Consider the following 19,360-nt stretch of genomic DNA (forward strand, 5'->3'; position numbering starts at 1 on the left):
CCTTCACTGGTTGGTAGCGGTCATGTGAATCTGGGAAAAAATATATATTTCTAAAAATATGTTAATTATTATTCTAGTGGAATTTAAAACGTATGGAGGTAATGAGGACTTACTGCTTTTTATTCTAAAAGGCTAAAAATGTAAAAAGTCAAAAACACATTTTGTAAGTATGCATATTGTCCTTTTTGGCTGTTGATGTATATTGCTCTGGACTACCTTATTGTTTACGTTTCTGCTGACACCATACATCAAAAAGAAAAAGCCAACAAACTGTTTGCCATCATCCTAAGCTGCTATAATCAGATGTCACATGCTCACGTCTCCATGTTCCCTTGGACCACAGGGCAGTGGATGAATAAATTATCCTGTCATTCAAGAGGATTCAAAGGACAGAATAGAAATCTTTTGAGTATTGAGAGAGTGGGAGAGACTCTCAGCGAGACCCTGCATCCAATCAGCATCACTCCGTGCTTCCGTCTCCATGGCAACTGGCTCATCTCTCTCCCCCATTTTTTTCTTTGAACGGTCCAGGTTGGTGTGCAATAGTTCATGACAGGCGCTGCAGCTGTGAGCTGCTCTCGCCTTCCTTCAGAGGACAAGCAGCAGGAGGAGAGGGAGAAATTGCCATGTCTGCTGATTAGTAATCAGATCACAGAGTCACCCTGAATCCTGGAAGCTGAAGCTGAATTATACATTGCTAGTGCCAATCAAGCAATGCACGCCTTCATTGGCATTCTATTTAAAGTACAATCCCGTCCCCTGAACACTCTCACGACCTAGTGAATGATGACATCTAACTACAAGCCACACTCGGTGCCAGATTGCCATGACATTTACAGGAAATGTCAGAAAAGGCACAGCTAATTATTATTACTCCACACACAGTTAAACAGCTCGCTTTAATATTACATACAAAATGGCAGGACAAGATTTGCCTGAAGTTGAGGGGCTGGTGCAAATTGTGTTCTGATAAACCCTACTGCTGTACGACATGTTAAGACTGGGAATCAACCGAGACCTCCTGATAAATTACAATGATCCTATTTAGACTAGGCCATTTTATGCATCTTGTATCCTGATGAGATTTTAACTATTTGCATTTACACTTCTAGTCAAATGTATCTTTGGTCCGACAGACTGAAATCCACTAACTGTATTTCATGTTCATATGCAAACCAGCGCATTATAATAGTGTTCCAGTGTTCTTTGGTTTTAGTGCTTTATAAATAAGACCGTTGCCACATCAAAAACTTCCAGTTTTGTCCTGTTTTTAATATGGCTCACACTTTTTTTTTAAAGTGCTAACAATGGCATTTGCATGTGTCTCAACTATTGGGAGGGGTTTTGGTTGCCAAATATGAATTGAAAAGACAGATGCATTGACAGGCTAAAATGTCTCTCAGACAACCTCCTGAAATGAACGATTAGATTTAAATGCCTTTGTTTTTTTGACAGCTTTAAATCCAGATACAGTCAACACAATGCTTGATGCTTGAAATGATCTAGTGTAAACGGGGTCAGTGATATTTAGTTGTTTCAATTAATTAGGATCCAATATTGCAATTTGTTTCTAAAAACAGGCAAATCTTTCTACATTAGAGTTATTACTGATAGGCTATGTAGTAGGCATATTGTTTGTGGGTGGAGGATGTGTGTGTTTAATTATTTCTTTATTCAGTAAATATGATTTCTTTCATACCATTTGAAATTTTCATATATAACATTAGAATTAGGTTCTATGTGACATTTCTGATGTCATATTATGATAATGTCATAAACCTCAATGAGGTAAAAGTAGATAAAACATTTCAACTATTTTTTTTCCATACTTAGAAGCAATATGTTGGTATATAAAACCTATCAAATCTATTGTATTCTTGCCAAGATATATGAATTCACAAAAGGAATATTTAGTAAAATTGGGTTAATTCTGTCCACCACTTCAATGGCAAGAGTCCCAGATTAGTGTGACACAGTTCTGAGCTTCTGTTTGAGGAGTGAGCAAACAGGCTCCGCCATCTCACACTCTGACCTGCTTTTTACATCAGAGACCACAGCACGTGGTCCAGTACACTCACATGCCCTTAAAATGAGAGCAATCAAATACTAGTGAATAGTAATGGAATAAATAGTGTTTATTTATACACCTAAACTATTTTATCTATTTTTGTAAAGACTATTATTTCCATAACCACATCGTTTTCAAATGATGTATCCCGAGATTAAAAAAAAAACAACCCACAATTCTCAGAGTTTGAATGTCTGAAGTTAAGTTGGATGTGAGAGGGGAAGTCTGGCACATCTGTTGACAGCTGAGACACATCTAACACTTCTTAATGAACCACCATCACAGCACCCATTCACGCAACAGATGGGCCTGGGGGTTAGAGGGGCATTTACACTCAGCCCAGGTGATGGAGGGAAGGTGATTACGTCTACACCCATCTGAACCTACCGACAGAACCACGAGGAGTGACAACATCTCCTTCCAGCAATCATCCACTTAACACCTCAACTGCTCAGCACCAACAACGGTAATGTGTGTATGCAGTCAACAAGACGAGGAAGACAAAATGAAACAAGACACATATCATAGTGGGGAAGAAGCGACAGAGATTACAGGGCTTCTCAGCAGTTCTGCACGAGAGCCATGTTTGATTAAATATTAATTCTATCTCCTGATTGTTGCTGTTTGTTTTGCATTCTTGCAATGTCTGTTTAAAAAAAAAAAAAAAGATTATCCCACACACTGCAGCTTTTATAGACTTTAACACAAATCTCACTAGGCATGAGGAAAGGAGCAATTAATGGTTTAAGATGACAGCATTTCAAATTTGGTGCCTTTTCTTTTACGCCTAGCAAATATCAGTCCTTTATGAAATGCTGGTTTGATTTCAAGGCAGAATTTCAAAGGCCTGGAAGATGATTTAATCAGACTGCAAAAGTGGAAAAACAATTTGCTGCAACAGCTACAGATGTGCATAAATCACCTGCAGTTTTCAGCATGCTAGAGGAAACATCAATAATGTCTTTGAGCTCACAAAAGCTTTTCCAGCAAATGAGTGTTGGCATTACAGGGGCATAAACAGCTCATTGATTCAATGAAAGGTCAGTCATATCGGCTTACATGATGAGAATTAATCTGTATTCGTTGACTAGACTGCAGTAAACACCTCCAGGAAGCCATTCTGAAGGAAGAAAAGGAATGACGATGTAAAATGTGCTGGGGCAGGTTTGAGGGTTGTGTTTTTTCACAGAGTGGCACTTGGGGCTATTCAGAAGGTGTAACTGATTCCTCATATGGGTTACCAAAATTACATTTCAAAGGCCTGACACATAGGCCCAACCAATGGAAAGCAAATAGGGCTCAAACACCATGAGAACAGCTGCTATCATTCTTTTTAACTAAGCCCTTTACTTTCAATACTTTTCTCTTAGTCAGAGAGACAATCCCCCCCCCCGCCACACACACACACACACACACACACACGGTCACTGAAAATGTTTTAATTTCACATAAGTTTAAAAAAAAAAAAAACATTGATGCATTTAACCTGGTAATCTCACCATAACTTATTTGGAGAAGGTTAAGGCCAAAGTGCTACGGACACAAACAGCTTTTCAGTGGATCACTGTAGTACAGTACAAGCTCATACTTTCAAATGCACACCTGATCGATATAACAGAAAGACAAAAGGGAGGCGGGGAACTAAGGAGGGAGAAAAGCAGAGAACAAGACTCCTTTTAAGGCAAGGCAAAGCTAAAACAAAACCCAAAAGATTAATCACAGCTTAGTCATTCAAACACTGAGAAACAAGAGAGTGATAAACAATGCTGTGCTCAGTGAGAGATATACAGCGAGACAAACAGTGGGTTGGAGGCCAGCTTGTGGAATGAAGGCGGTTCAGTGATTGGGGGTGGGGGGGGGGGGGTTTAAGGGATATGGCCCCCATGAGAAAATTGATGAGGGGACAATCTGCCAGCTGAACTCTCTGCACTGTGAAGGCTTCAGAAATTTGAGTCCACTCCTGCGCCTGTGGTAGCTGAGCTTCAGTCTAAAATGGCTGCCAGAGAGTCGTGTAAACAACCCAGAGGAATGAAAGGGGCTACATTTCTCCAGCCTGCCTGCCAAGAGCTGCATAGCCTTAGGCCTTTCAGTTAACCCTTTCTCTCCTCACAGTTTTGGAACCTTCCTGTTAGAAGCTTTGTAAACACATTTTAAACTAATCATAAATGAGATGCTAAATTCTGTTTTCAATGTATAATAAAAAAATAATAATAATAAAAAAAAGTGTAATTAATGCAGTTTTAATGCATGACATTATTCATGAAACATTGTGAGCAGTGGTGGTTCAGATCCTGACTGAGAGCATTATTTGATACAAAGCTTCGCTGTGCTCAGACAGGTATTCTGTCGGTCCTCGGTTCAATAGGTCGGACCAGTCAAGTGAAACCAGCCTTGAACAATCCAGCTAGGATGCTTTTCAGGGCGGATAGAGTCACCATGGTGTTTCCATGTGCACGAAAACAACTCCCCCTTCACTGAGCCCCCCTAAGACGCAACCCCCAACCAACTCTGGCGGGAAACTACAGGAAGCTCTAACAGGCTGGTGCTCAAGGGGGAAGTGGCCTTGAAATGCAAATTGGAATTCCAGGAGAAATTGAAGTCCTTCACATGTAATGAAAAACATCGGACTGGAACACAGCCAAAATCCCCACCCCGCCTCCTTATTTTTAACAACCCGTTGTCATTAGCCGTCTCACGAGCTGACATTGCGTTATATAACACACGTTTTGCCCTTTAAAATCACTGCCGTGTAGAGTTTATTACTAACCATACATTTGTATACAATTTTCTGCAAGTAGAAATAAATAAATGTGGCTTTACAATAAACAACACAATACAACCACTCTCTACATAATGCTATAAATTTAGATTTGCAGCAAACTGAAGGGATCATACCATCCATCTTATCTGTACCCAAAGGGAAGCTAAAAACAAGGAAAAAAAGGAAGGAGGTGGGGGTAAGACAGTAAATCAATTCGTCTCTGCAGCTTTAATATCTGCAGAAGGAGGCAGGAAGAGCACGCCTGCAGCAGCTGGCAGCTTATTTGCTGGGATGGAATGGAATATCTGAGATTGCATACATTATCTGCCAAGGAGGCCCTGGGCTACGAAAGATAGTGCTGACATCACCGTCTATAAATGGCTGTGCTCAGAGGCACACTGAATGAAAACAAAATGGGAATAACCCTTTCCAGAAAAACTCATACAAAACAACGTGTGTGTGCATAGAGAGAAAAGTAAATGAAATAGGAAAACATTTCTTTGGCACAACAAAACTAACTCATATCAACTACATGGCAATTTTGTTCTTTTGAAATACAAATACATCGCATTGTGTCTTAGCACAAGTTAGATTTTAAGCACTGAAAGTGAAAGGTGTATTTGCTGTTTAGTGTTTTTGTATCATTCTGCTTTACTACAATACAGGATATATATATATAAAGATTATTTATATATATATATATATATATATATATATATATATATATATATATATATATATATATATATACACACACACACACACACACACACACACACATACACACATACACACACACACACACACACAGTATATATGAGAGAGAGCGAGAGAGAAAGAGAGAGAGAGAAAAGTGGAGAAAAGCCAAGTCTTAGGAGGAAAAGAATTTTTGGTCTGGCACATGCAGGGTTAACCATGAACTGTGGTCTCCCCCATTGTGTCTGCACATTCCTGAATAAATGATGTTGTGAACAAGGCTGGTAACCATGGGCAACCGTGCACGATGGCACTGCAGAGTAACCTTTGGAGTGGCTGTATTTTTATCCCCTGGAAACTTCTCCTTCGTAGGATAGAAGGAAGGAGAGAAGGAAAGGGGGAGAGAGGGAAAGGGAGGGAGGGAGAGAGAGAGAGAGAGAGAGAGAGAGAGAGAGAGAGAGAGAGAGAAAACAAAGAGAGGGGAGGAGTGTGTGTGTGTGTGTTGGGGGAAGGGAGGGGGCTTCCCTGGGCTGCGGAGGGGGAGCAGACTGCAGTGATTTCACAACGCACCCAGAAACCTAACAAGCTGAAAACTGAGTGGCTAGAGCCAAGCTGGGTGAGAAAGAACAGGATTAGAAAAGTCATTTATTCCAATCTCTAACCGACTGGGTTTTGCTATTATGTAAACTATTCTGGAACAATTTAAAGATTATCCACGTGTAATCAGTGTGCTGCCGACACAAATAACATGCAGCTTAATGAAAGAAGAGGACAGAGATGCTCACTGTCTCTCTCTGCTGTCTTCCAAGAGCTCCTCCAAGTCCTTTGATGGTCATTCCCAATGACAGTTGCTGACACAACAAGTACTGACAAGAACAGACGGCATGCTCATTAGGTCACTCTGTGTAAAATTACAAGTGATGCCTGCTACATGGTGAAAAATCCACAATGTGATGAAAAGTGATGCACAAAGGCTCATGCTAATGCCTGGAAATCCCAAATGAACCTATATTAGAATGCAAATGGTGCACAAGCACTAAGTTCCATAAAGTCATGCAGATTGCAAACACTACACAAACACCATTTCAGGAGTGGAGTATGTTGGAGATGTTTGTGTTTCTCTTTACGATGCATACTGCAAGCGCAGGATATTGAAACCCAGGATACTGTTGCTAAGGTCACTGGCATCCTAATCAACATACAGACAATAGAAGGCAGTTAATCTGACCGAGTCACCACACCTTAGTTCCAACTAATAGAGCAGGTAGTGCCCCATCTCTGCAATGCACCACTCCAGATGCCATCTCCGACTGTACTTTCCATAAGCACAGCGCTAAAGGGATAAAGATTGAAGCATTACATAAGAGTGCAAAATGGAAGGGGGGGGGGGGGCTGTTTTTGCTGCTTAAATTTTTATGTTGTATGTTATGCTGTAAATATTTTAAAGTTATGATGATCAACTATTTTCAAATGAGTCACCTGAAAAATACTACAATATGGATTAACGCATGTAATCGGGACATATGCAATCTCCTACACTGTGCATATAAATTTGCATGCTATCCACTGAGGGGATCATCATTTCAGAGCTTTTCTATTTTTTTTTTCATCCAGTTACTTAACTTTATGAGTCACCATTAATTTTTGCTCAATTCATAACACAAAGCTCTGCTTAGGTCACAGATGGATAGATTACAGTTTATTCAGCACTCCGACTGAAAGGAAAACTGTCAACCTGAACAATGTGCAACATTTACCACTAATCAATATTGAGGCTTTTTTTTTTGTTCTTGTTCTAGTGTATTAAACTACCATACCATTTTATATTTTAGAATTTTATAAGTACTTCAGCTGCTTCAAGATTTATAAGTAAGCAGTACTGCATAGCAGGCTTTGGTAAAACAAACAAACAAACAAACAAATAAATAATGACTATACAGGTCACATAAAAGGTACAAGTAACTTTAGTAGGGTTTGGTAAAAAATAAGGACTATAAATGTTATATAAAAAGATATGATTAGCTTTAGTAGGGTTCTACAGGGAAGTCTGTAAGCGAGATATCCTGGCATATACACTATTTTCTGACCTTAAAGCCCTTTGTGATTGTGTCTGGAGGCCTGCTCATGCCTAACTGCCATGAAGGAATTGTGCTACCAACCATTTGTCTAAGGCACTGGAAGAAAAAAAAAACAAAAAAAGAGCATTAGCTTGACTCATGGCAACAGCCACGCACCAACTGGTTTCCCTCCTATCGGCAGCCAATGCAAGATTACAACTGACGGCTCACGTGACCGCCAGCTGAATTCTAAATGAGGAATGTTTCCCTGGGGGCATCTCAGGCATGTGCAAGCACTTTCCTTCACTGTCTTTCACAAACATCCACACATACACGAACAGTCATTTTCAGCATAGGCTAGAACATCATTGACGGGTACTACAGATTAGCCTACAAATGTTACAGGGAGGAAATTCATGCATTAAACACTATTGATCTGATTGACATTCATCTTATAATACTCAAACTTGTTGCCACAAGCATGACAGGGAAAACATGCACGCTAACACAAGAGCACGACTGCAACGTAAATAGACTAGATGGCTCTCACTGAGAATGCCAGTCCTCCTAAATGCATGATTGCAGGATTTTAAAGCGAGTCGCTTTTGAACACTCGCACTGTTAGCATTGCTGTAATATGATGCAAAAAAAAACCCCCAACATTTTAAAAAATAAAATTAAACCGCACAGACCTAGTTTTGTCAAAGTCCTGCTGATTGCATTAAAAGTACATTTTTAGGTCACGGTGACTGAAAATGTCAAATGTGTCAAATTACATTCTGTTCATTACAGTTGAATTAGTAACTGCCCATTATATCAAAAAGTGATTTTTTTTTTAAAGCTTCCGAGGTCAAAAAGTTAATATAACAACTGTCCTTCTTGAACAATCACGTGCCGTGGAAATTTATAAAAAGCTCAACATATAACAAAACAAAATATTTAAAATGAAATAGCACTTTTTCATGTGCACTGAATATTAGCCACATCACACACACAAAACAGTAATGATTGAAGGGTATTTTTCTGCATAACTTGTAGCTTTACCAAAGAGCAGAGCCACACTTTCCACTACAATTCTCGGTTTTAAGAGATGTGTAAAATGCAAATAAACCCATATAAACCTTGCGTGTTGAAACAAAAAGTCAAACCGAACAAACGGACACTTGACAAATATATTAATATCAATGAATTTATTACAATTTACTCAGCTCCAAGGCACGTTACAAGTCTTCTGTTACTACAGAAATGTATAAACAAACAGAGCATTTAAGTTCATGTACAGTATTTTTGCTCTACTCTTAAGCATCCGTGCACCTTTAAAGCAAAAGGAAGGAGAATGAAAAACACGTAGGAAACTATATTTGTACTTTCAGAACACGAGATGAAAGTGAGACATTGTTGTTGTTTTTTTGTTTTTTGTAAAGTACGTCAAAAATATAAAGAGACCAAAAGACAAAAAAAAATGCCCACTAACGGTCTATAAACCGAGTCATGCCTCGCGCCTTCCTGTTTACGTTGGTAACTAGGACAAAACACCTCCGGTAACAATCCGGATTTATATAGGGGGTGTGGGGGGAGGGGGATATCACCTTGAAAGAAGTGCATGAGCCCAAATAAAAACGTGAGCGCAAAGTGCCTCCCCACCGTACCGTTAACACTGCCACCAAAATACATCGCGACCAAACGTGTCCAAACAGCCTCCTCCTTCAAATTAGCCATGACATCACACTGCCCACTGTACCTTTGTTTCAAAACACTGAAATATATGACGGAAAGAGGGGGTCTCTGTACATAGGACTACTTTGTCAGTTATTCACAACATGTATATAATATACTTGACTCGATTTACGTTTCTGATTCGGGAAGCATAATCATTTTAGGGGTCCCTTTCCTTTTTCACTTTAACGTCTCCGGCCAAAATGGTCGCGATCTCGCCTTGCATGAAAGCCCAAGGCACGTTCGAACCTACCAGGGGGCATTTCTCTCCGCTGGGGCAATACACCTCGCCGGTTGCCCCCTGTGCTTTGATGCTCTCGCGTGAACATGGGAAGCAAAACTTATGGTTGGGAACGGAGGGACATTGCACGAAGTGTGTGTCTTCTAAGCGTTCGTGACAAATGGTGCAACACAGCGGTCCGTTGTTGGCCATGGGAGAATCAGGAATGTTTTGTGGGTGCGCTTGCTCCATGTTTTGATGGGATGCGGACTGAGAGGGTGTCCCGGCCATGTTTAACTCTCCGTTACGGGAAGCCAAGCGCCTCTGTCCCGACACGGAAGCGGGTGATACCGGACTGCTGCTGTTGTGTCTGGTGGACGTGGTGGAGTGCACGGAGTTGCTGTCTTTTGGAGAGTGCGCGTTGCCCAGCGTGTCTGCCACCGACATGAGCGCGGCCATGGGCGACTGTCCGTTCTGCGGAGCCGATTCGGGCGGCGTGGCTCGGCTCGAGTGTACGGGCCCAAGGGGCGGAGGGCCACCGTGCGAGGCCACGAACGAGCCTGACGCCATGGTGAGCTTCAGCGCCTCGCTTTGACTGGCTATCCATTGCTGCCTCTGCTGCTCATCGCTGAGCTTGAGCGCTCCCTCGGCCGAGTCGGGTTCAGGCGACGCTTTGCGCTTGCGCATGCCCGGTCTGAGCGCGCTGGCGGACGGCATGGCGCGCGGCATGTTCACGAGCGCTGAAGGCAACAGCGGGCAGCTGGCGTCGATGTAGGCTTGCGGCAGCATCTCGGCGCCAAGTCCTTCCTTAAAGAACCGCACGGTCTCCGGCAGCAAATCGCCCAGGAGTCGCCAGTCGCCGGAACCGTGCTTCTTCTCATATTCCAGATACTTAAACCCAGAAGAGAGCCCCCTGCCATAGTCTTTCATACAGTCTTGATACATTTGTTTGGCCACCCCGGAGGCGCTGGAAAACACGTTACCAGATCCGCTTGGGTATTCAACAAATATTTTCAGCTCGTAGTCCATCCCGGGCTTAGACACAGCGTCGAAAGCAAACACTCTGCCCGAAAGTGAATGGTCTTTCTTGAACCTTACATCAAAGGGCGTACAGTTCGAAAGTGTAATCAAAGTCTCCCTTACAATCTTAGGCTTGCTCGCCCAGTCCTCAGCTCTGTTCCGCAAACTCTCGCTAAGTTCGGCCAAAGCCTCCGCGTTGCGCTGCTTCTCTTTCAGATCGCGGTCTTGGTCCGTACTGGACACGGAACCGGGTCTTTTACCTTGCTCCGACATCGCCTGCGGCGCCATGGACAAAGCTGTGCTCATGCTGGCTGTTGGAGGGGCTCTGCCGGCCATGCTGTGCTGCGCAATGCCCGCTGCTGATGGAGGGCCGTTCAGCATGGTCTGCGGGAGTAGATTGGGCGGCACGTTCATTTGCCCGGGCACCGTGACCAGGCCGTGGCTTCGGCGAGAGTTAGGGCTCTGGCGGTTAAGCTCTGGAGGCCCGTCGTCTGATTTCGGAAATCCGTTCGGTCCTCCGAGTCCGTTCGGGAGGCGTCCAGCATGAGCGCCGATGGCGGAGTAATCGAAGCGCGATCTCTCCGTGCTCAGAGAGTAGCGCTCGAGCCCTTGCTGCTGCTGCTTAGACGAGGCGTCCACATGGTTCAGCTGCACCGTCTCCTTGGCCGCCATGGCTGCCTGTGCCTTCACCGTGGGCGGCGGCGCTGGTCCCGGGGATCTCCCCTCTTGGAAGCCATGAGCCCGCTTAAGGTGCCGCGCGGTCTCGATGACAAACTCGATCCGATCCGCGCCTTCGTAATTCACGCAGCCTCTGCATACTGGCTCGGTAAAATCCCAAATCATAGCCCAGGGCATGCGGGGCAAATCGCAGAGATAACACGATTGCCTCCTCGACGAGGAGACCTGTGCAGAAGACATGTTGAATGCCTCCCTCTCGGATCCGCGATACGGTCGTTTTCGGTCTTTATAATGAAATGAGGAAATATTTTCTCAAGCAGTCTCTCAGTCGGAGCTTTGCTCTGCAGAAGAACGCGATTTTGGGACCGAGACTCCAGGCGCGCTTCACATTCTGCCTCGCGTGCGGAGTTGGAATTTTGATTGTGCCTCCACGTCCGCGCGCTCCACTCGGAATGCCACCTGGCTGGGCCGGTGACGTCAGCACCACGTTCCGCAGTCCTTCTCCGTTCCGAATCGACACATGCCACTTGTTGCTGTCCGAGCGCGCATGCTCCAACCACTCCCTACACATCTTCTGAATGGACCCAGCAACACACGACACATTGACCAATTTTTCGCTTAGAAAATAAGACCAGTTTGTGGGGTTTCACCCCCCTACCCCGCCCGCCCGCCACCAAACGCACACAGTACACAAACATCAGCACGAGCTGTCTGCCTTTTAATTCAGTAATACTCAGTTTAAGATTTAAGAAGGAGATAAAAAAAAAAGTGCTTACATCAGCAAATACCATCGCTCTATTTCCCAGTACAGTGGATGTAATATCAACTCACAATCTTTCTACACAGAGCTAGGTACTGTTTTGTGAATACCTTTAAGCCAGAATATATGGACATTTTTATATTTTTGGGATCAATCAATAAATGTATGCATTTCTATCTATCTATCTATCATTCTATCTGTTATTATAGTATAGTGCTTAGTAAATATTCACTTTCTTCTTATATGTACAGCTGCCTACATGGAACCAGAAATTCTACTGGACTGTAATAAGTCACTATAAATGCAAATAAAGGTATGCCAGGGCTTAGGCAGTAAAGCTGCACAAGCTACACTTCATGGAATCTTGCACAGGACTAAATACATAACTAAAATGTGTCATTAAAATAAAATTTTGCAGAACATTAATTGCTGGTTGCACATTTTGCTATATTAGGGTCAAGGAATAGGCTAAACATTTCAATGTTTTCCCCAAACGAAAGAAAGAAAACTATGAAAGAAGAATTATTTGTGAAAAAAAATTGATATTTTAGAAGATAAAAAAAAGATCCTGTAATAGCCAGTCAAAACTTTCACTGCAGTAACCTGCAGCGTCTGATTCTGTGTGAATACAGTGCAGGATATTTTGCTTTCCTTCTCTCTCTCTCTCCAAGAGATTCTCTGCTATCCCTGCAGTGCTCTCATGCATACAGATCACACTGTGCCTCACCGCCTCTCTCTCTCATACACAGCGGAAAGTTTTCAGTGTTCTGCCTTCCCCAGGCCTGTCGTAGGGGTTAACTCTCAGCTTCCGCTAAGCAGCTGGATTCTTGCCAGACTGAGGGATTCTGGGAAAGGCAAGCCTTGCCAAGTACAAACTGCCAACATTAAGCAGGCCTGACAGGCCCCTCTCCTCCTCCAAGCCTGGCAGTGGTTCAAAGTGCTCTTTCATTTGAGATGCTGGCAGGCAGCCAAATGCATGCAGATTTACTTTACCTATTCTCAGATGGAGCTGATAGAGGCTGCCGTTGCCATGGGGACTAGAGGCTGCTGGAGCAGCTCTGTGAGTTACTGCCTCCCTTGGGCTCTTTATATGTGCGTATCTAGTACAGACTACTCAGTAAGCTGCATATGTATGACTTTCCCTTATATTCTTTTCTCTTCTTTTTTTCCCCCAATGTGTTGGAAAGAATTTAACCTTTCACAGTCTCGCTGAGGCTCAGCCGAGGCAGTTGGGTGCTAACGTTTCCTTACTTTTACAAATGACTGTGGTTAAGAGTATTAATGAAACAATAATTGCACAGAGATCTCTCTAATAGAGATCACTGTTCAAACAATAACTGCAATTTGAAAGGCATATCCAACAACCTGCTTATGCAGTACATTACCATCAATAGCATACTCAATATCATGCTGATCACACAAAATCTACCCCGGATTGCTGATTGCAGAATGACTACAGCATCACTCACATTTCCTGTACAGAGTATATATATACATACACACACACATTTTATATATATATATGTGTGTGTGTGTGTGTGTGTGTGTATGTATATATATACACACACACACACACACACACACACACACATACATACACACACAAGTGTATAGACATGCTTTCTTTGGGAGCAACAATATTGTAGGCCACAGTTTATTTCCTGCTCATTTATTATATTGTTTTCCTGAGCTCATGTCATAAAAGATTATGTATGAAAAGGAATGGATATCATGTCACCCTGACAAGGCTGTAGTTCAGACACAAGCACACACATTGTACTTATTTATAGTCTAGAATGACTTGTCTCTCTCAATCCTCATTTTTTCCCCCAGTCTTGTATGCTACCTATATCAATTTAGTATCAAACATTAAACACATATACATATTACACAGATACATATTACAAATGCCTTCATAACTGTCTAAATAAAGTAAAAGTGGTGAAAAAAGTCAAAAGCTGGATTTATGATCAATACCAGCCAATGTGGTGAATGAAGTAGTATGTGGTTTTGGTATAAGCACACTCTTAGAGGAGTATAGAGAAACAAAATTTAACAACACTGACTACAAACATTAAACAGTGCAATATGTTGTGGTGAAATCAGAGGAATATGTTGAGAAATGGAAATATCTTCCGTGTTATATAAGAACCGTCAGTGCATGTGTTCTCATACAGTATATAATGCAACATAACAGACCAAGCAGTGTGATTTTTTTTTTTAAAGGTTTGTCAATACCTTGAATGCTCTGGTTGGCTGTCATTGATTGTTGCTATGGCAACTTGCCTTACTCCATCAGACTGTGCTGGGTGTCTTGTAGATTTCTGGTTGTTAGAGATCTGTTCCTGCAGCCTGCCATTTCCTGCAGAGAGGAGGAAGAAAAAAAAAACAACAGTGGCTCAATCAGCCTGAGAAGCACGCACCTGCCTCACTCAGCATTTTACTCAGTCCGAGCACACACACACAGTGATTCATCCCAGATTTGTATTCCAAACAAAAATGCTAAATTTCCAGTAATCACTGGCTCTAGCATTCATAAAATGTGTGTCAATAACATTTTAAACAACCTTCTAAATGTGATATTTGTGAGAATGCTAGTGAAGTTGTTATTTTTACAGCCAGCCAATATGTGACTGTAAATGGGAAATAAAAGTCTCTGAAGTGAACAAAAACTTCATCACTCAGATGTTTGTCAAGGGAGAGCAAAATATAACTCTGGTCAATGTCCAAAGCCCATTAGAGCCCTAAGAGATTTGATAGAGGAATGTTCCCCTGCAGCACTGAATGCAGACAAAAGAAAACAAAGCTATATAAATACATGGGAAAAGGATTTCTCGCTCCTCCAAAAACATTACCCTGGCTCCCAAGGAGATCTTGAGTGTGATCATTTCCTGAAGGTTAAAAAGTCACCTTAAAGGGGGACTCCTCCTACAAGAACAACAACATCACGCCAGGCTCTTCCACCACACATCAGCGTTTGACAATCAGTGAGGCCAGACGAGGAAAAAAACAGAAAGGAAACCAGAGGCCTGGAAACTTCATGACGAACATAGTTTAACAATGTGGAATAGGTCACGCTACTGGTCTTCTAACAAAGGCGACCTGATTCTTAAAACAACTGTTTTATGGACATGACCGTTTAAAAAAAAAACAAAAAAACAACAACAACAAAAAAACAACAATGACCCCTTACCAGATAATGTTATACGCAACAATAGGATTCATTTTTCACTGCATGTTTTATGCTGAAATGGCCTGGACTAACATGTAATGGCAGCAAATACTTTCGTAATTGTAATCTCGATTTTCTCATGAGAATGTAAAATCAATGTAAAAGAAAAAAAAATAGCAGCAATCCATTCGTACAACTTAAATGTCGTTTCCTTCTCACACTGTGACAAGCCTCTGGTCCCTCGGCTCCGTAATCTTCGTGTGATGCTCGCTGTTGTTAGCGCACATATTCCAGCCCCATTTCCCAGCAGCTGGGTGAGAACAAACTCAAACTGTGTTTACAGCTGCAAAACATCAGCTGGAATGTGGTGAACTCATAGCAACAGTAAACGGCTGTCTTTTCTACTGCCTTTACAATTATTCCAAACACAGACAGGCAAACAATAGCCAGCGATTAGCACGAAACTGGCACCTCCCCAAGGGGTGGCAGCTCATAGCAGGACCACAGGGTCAGAAAGAATACCGCAGTCCACCAAGAGTACAACGGCCTGCAAAATGGACTAGAGGAACAGAGCTGAAAGATGCAGGGTGTGTAAAGCTTCACCACATTATAGAAAAAAAAGAACAAAACCCACAACAGGCACAGCAATCTAATAGGCACAGACTCTACCACGGCTCATGTAGCACGCTGTGCATGATCGTCCTGAGGAGCTCAAAAGCCGTTTTGTGCTTCACTATGGTGTGATGCACGGCACGGCACTTGCTCCCCCAGGGCATAGTGGCATTGCTAGAGGTCTTGGCAGGTAAGAGAACAGGCTAATAATAAAGTCTGCCATTTATTCCACAAAGGGCATCTCAGTGGAAAGTAGACAAGCCCCTCTGGGTGACATGGCAGCTGGGAAAAAAAGACCAAGATGTTCCCTACTATTCATCCCACTACATATGGCATTGGTAAGGATAAACCCTTCTATTTAAAAATATCTAAAGTCTTTGCTATTTTTACACTGTTGTCACTGACTATCAGAAGTAAATCACAAAATAATGAGGCAATTGTTAAAACATTCTGTGGGCTTAGAAACAAGACACATATCAACACATGTTTGCGTTCACAGAATGAGGCAGAGATATAAGCCAAAGTAGCTAATTAGGAAAGACAAAAGTCTCTCTCTTAGATAATGTAACTTTATTTCGTGCAAATATACACCTTCTTCTTTCAGCTCCCACTATATCCAGGCCTCACATCCTTCATAAGGGCAAATCCGGTGAAGCAGAGATATGTTAAAATGTGATATATTTTAACCCAGACTTTATGACTAATCCATCCATCACTCACATTACTGATTATGAACTCAGCTCAGACAGAACGTCTACAATATCCACATATAATAACCGAGATCTAGATCTACTACCAGCATCAGTGTTAGATCAGGTTAATATTTATTTAAGGTCACTATATTTTTTTTAAAGATTTTTTTTAAAGGTTTAGTTCATCATATGACCAATATACTACTGTGCTTCAGCCAAGATAAATAACATGTACACTGGTTGTGTGTCACATATCCAAGTCAAATGACTGGCAATGATAAGGTCTGCTTAAGTTATAGCTAGAAAACGTTCATTAGCAGGCCTAGCCTATTTTTATGCATTATAGTTTTTAGAAAACGTACATACGAGTTTGTGCTTGTTTATTGTAAAACTACATAGAAGCTAACAGAAACTGGAATCCACACTTCATGGTTTTTGAGAATTAAAACAGCTCTGAATATTTCCCCAAATGCTTTGATATTTAAATATCTTTGAGCTGTACGCCGACTACTGTACGCTTACCCCAGCTCTCATAACCCAGCATAGATTTAATGTGGGTTTTGATGAGATGCTTGAGAAACAAAAGGCAGCAGAACTAAAAATAGCCCATTGCCTTACAGAGAGCAGTCTGACAGCCGGGGACGGTGAGAGAGCAATCCAGCCGCAGAAATAGCAGGGTTGCCACGACAACCAGGCAGTGCACACCAGCGACAAAATGGCGTCACTAGCAACAGACATCTTAAGCTGGATTTCTCAACTAACCTTGACAGGTACAAAAAAAAAAAACAAATTGAGATGTGTTGGCTAGACAGTCCTCACAAGCTACACAACAGCAGCCTACAGTAAATATGACTAATACATCCAAGCATGTGAACATCCTTTTCTGGATTTTAATGTAATAACAGTATGATCTATTGAATTGTGTTCAGTTAGCTCTCTGTACATTCTACACATATCCAGAAAGCAGAGAGAGAGAGACAGAGAGAGAGAAAGAGCGAGAGAGAGAGAGAGAGCAGTAATCCTATATCAGAATGAGAGAGAGCAGGGCCATATTAGATTCAGGGGGAAAGCTTTCAGTCACGGCCAATGACTTGTGCCCAGGGCATTTAGCACCTTCATTACCTCTATACTGGAAACAGAGTAAGAGAGGAAAGAAAGCCTTAATGGACAAATGAAAGAAAGACAGCCCGCTAAAAAGGACGCTTGGCGGTGATGCTGCCCCAAATCTTTCACCAGCCTCGTTCTGCATTGTACTTGAGAAATGTAGGTTTGATATGGCTTGAATTTTAGCGTCTGTTTGAAGCCAACAACTGAAAGTGTATATCCAGCGTCAGCCTGCAGTAGCATGTTGAGCTTGCTAAGCTTCTCGAGCAAACACTCAAGGTTTTTGAAAATAACTTGTCATGAAAACAAGGCAGCATGACTGAGACGAACTGCACCAACTGTCCGTATTTACACAGCTGCTCAGCAGCCCTTGTTGAAAACAAATGTTTTACCCTTAATTAGGTTTATTTCAGAAGACACAGCCATGTACCTTCAATCAAAAAGATCTGTTCCATATCTACATGCTGTATAAATGAGCCAATTGTTTTGGGTTAACCCTCTACTGAATGAATTATTACATTTACATCAACAAAAAAAAGCCCACTTTTTCCAATTACATAGAAAGATAGTCGTTTTGTATCATTGCCTATGAAAAAATTGGAGATAATTGATAAATTAACAGCATGCAGTAAAGGGATAATGAACAATTTGTAAGGAATTAAACAACATGATTTTCAATTCTGCATTACTGCTTTAGGAGGCCACAAGCATAAGTGTTGGGGACTAATGCAGAATAGGATTTAAATCAGATTATTGCTTCTTAACCAAAATACAAAATGATTCAAATGTGTTCTCACTTATTTGAGAACCATGTGCTCAGGGAAGCATAAACAACAATAATGAATCATAAAAGGAATGGCTGGATTGTGTGTGTTATTTATGGTTTATCTCATAAATATCCTGAAATAAACAAATTATTTATCTTAGATAACTTAACACACAAGGAGTATTTTTTCACCTACATAACACAGACAGTCCTGAACATATTGAAATTCATACATGCATATGTTATGAATCATTGTTATCTATGCATACTCAAAAATATACAGTAAAACGAATTAAAAACTCAATCGTTCAGTCCTCCATTATTTACGTTCGCTTATTCGTGGAGCAGAATTTGGAGATGATGCTACTGCCATCAAGTGGTTTCAGAGTGAATGGCTTTTCTGCAGAATATGGCACTACAGGTAGTTCCTATATCAGAGGTCAGGAACCTTTTCAGCTGGCAGAACCATAAAAGCCACACACAAAAAAAATAGTTATGATTTTTTTCTTTAAAGAGCCAGAGAAAATGTAACATATTTTTTTGTTTTATATATATATGTTTTATCTATGTCTTATTATTATTATTATTATTATTATTATTATTATCTTTACTAATGAAATTTGAGCTTGTTGTGCCACATCCTAATTGGTTGGTGTATACATGACAAATGGGAATTGATTATGAATTATATAATATTTTAAAAATATCTAGAGTTTTAATTGAATTGACACACTAGCTTTCATGATTCGTGATTGTTTTTATTTATTTTTCCCCTGCCGCTGAGCCATAGGCAATCACTGAAAGAGCCATATATGTCTCGTGAGCCACAGGTTCTCAACCCCTGTCCTACATCATGTTACAACCTATGTTACTCATAGAAAATGAAGTTATTACAGTCGTGACGTAAAATAACTGTCAAGAAGATAAATTTATGCATGAGACACACATCTGCTACAATTAATCATGCAGATATGAAATGTAATGTCTTCACTTCCATTCTCCACCTCTCCGTACATACTTTAAACTGTGCAGTGTAAG

General features: G+C 41.5%; 2 protein-coding genes across 4 annotated transcripts in view; both read right to left on the reverse strand.

The window, feature by feature from the left end:
* kiaa0586 (KIAA0586 ortholog) overlaps positions 1 to 19,360 on the reverse strand; it is a 97,422-nt gene that overhangs the window by 71,973 nt on the left and 6,089 nt on the right. For all 3 annotated transcript variants that reach the window (XM_053632141.1, XM_053632142.1, XM_053632143.1), the window contains exon 10: positions 14,215 to 14,338. In XM_053632141.1, coding sequence (XP_053488116.1) covers positions 14,215 to 14,338 — 124 coding nt within the window. The remainder of the gene's footprint in view (positions 1 to 14,214; positions 14,339 to 19,360) is intronic.
* irf2bpl (interferon regulatory factor 2 binding protein-like) lies at positions 5,978 to 14,200 on the reverse strand. Its single transcript, XM_053632144.1, has one exon. The coding sequence runs from the start codon at positions 11,454 to 11,456 to the stop codon at positions 9,459 to 9,461; it is 1,998 nt and encodes a 665-aa protein (XP_053488119.1). The 5' UTR covers positions 11,457 to 14,200; the 3' UTR covers positions 5,978 to 9,458.

Source organism: Ictalurus furcatus, chromosome 9, assembly GCF_023375685.1.
Source record: "Ictalurus furcatus strain D&B chromosome 9, Billie_1.0, whole genome shotgun sequence".
NCBI classification, from domain to species: domain Eukaryota; kingdom Metazoa; phylum Chordata; class Actinopteri; order Siluriformes; family Ictaluridae; genus Ictalurus; species Ictalurus furcatus.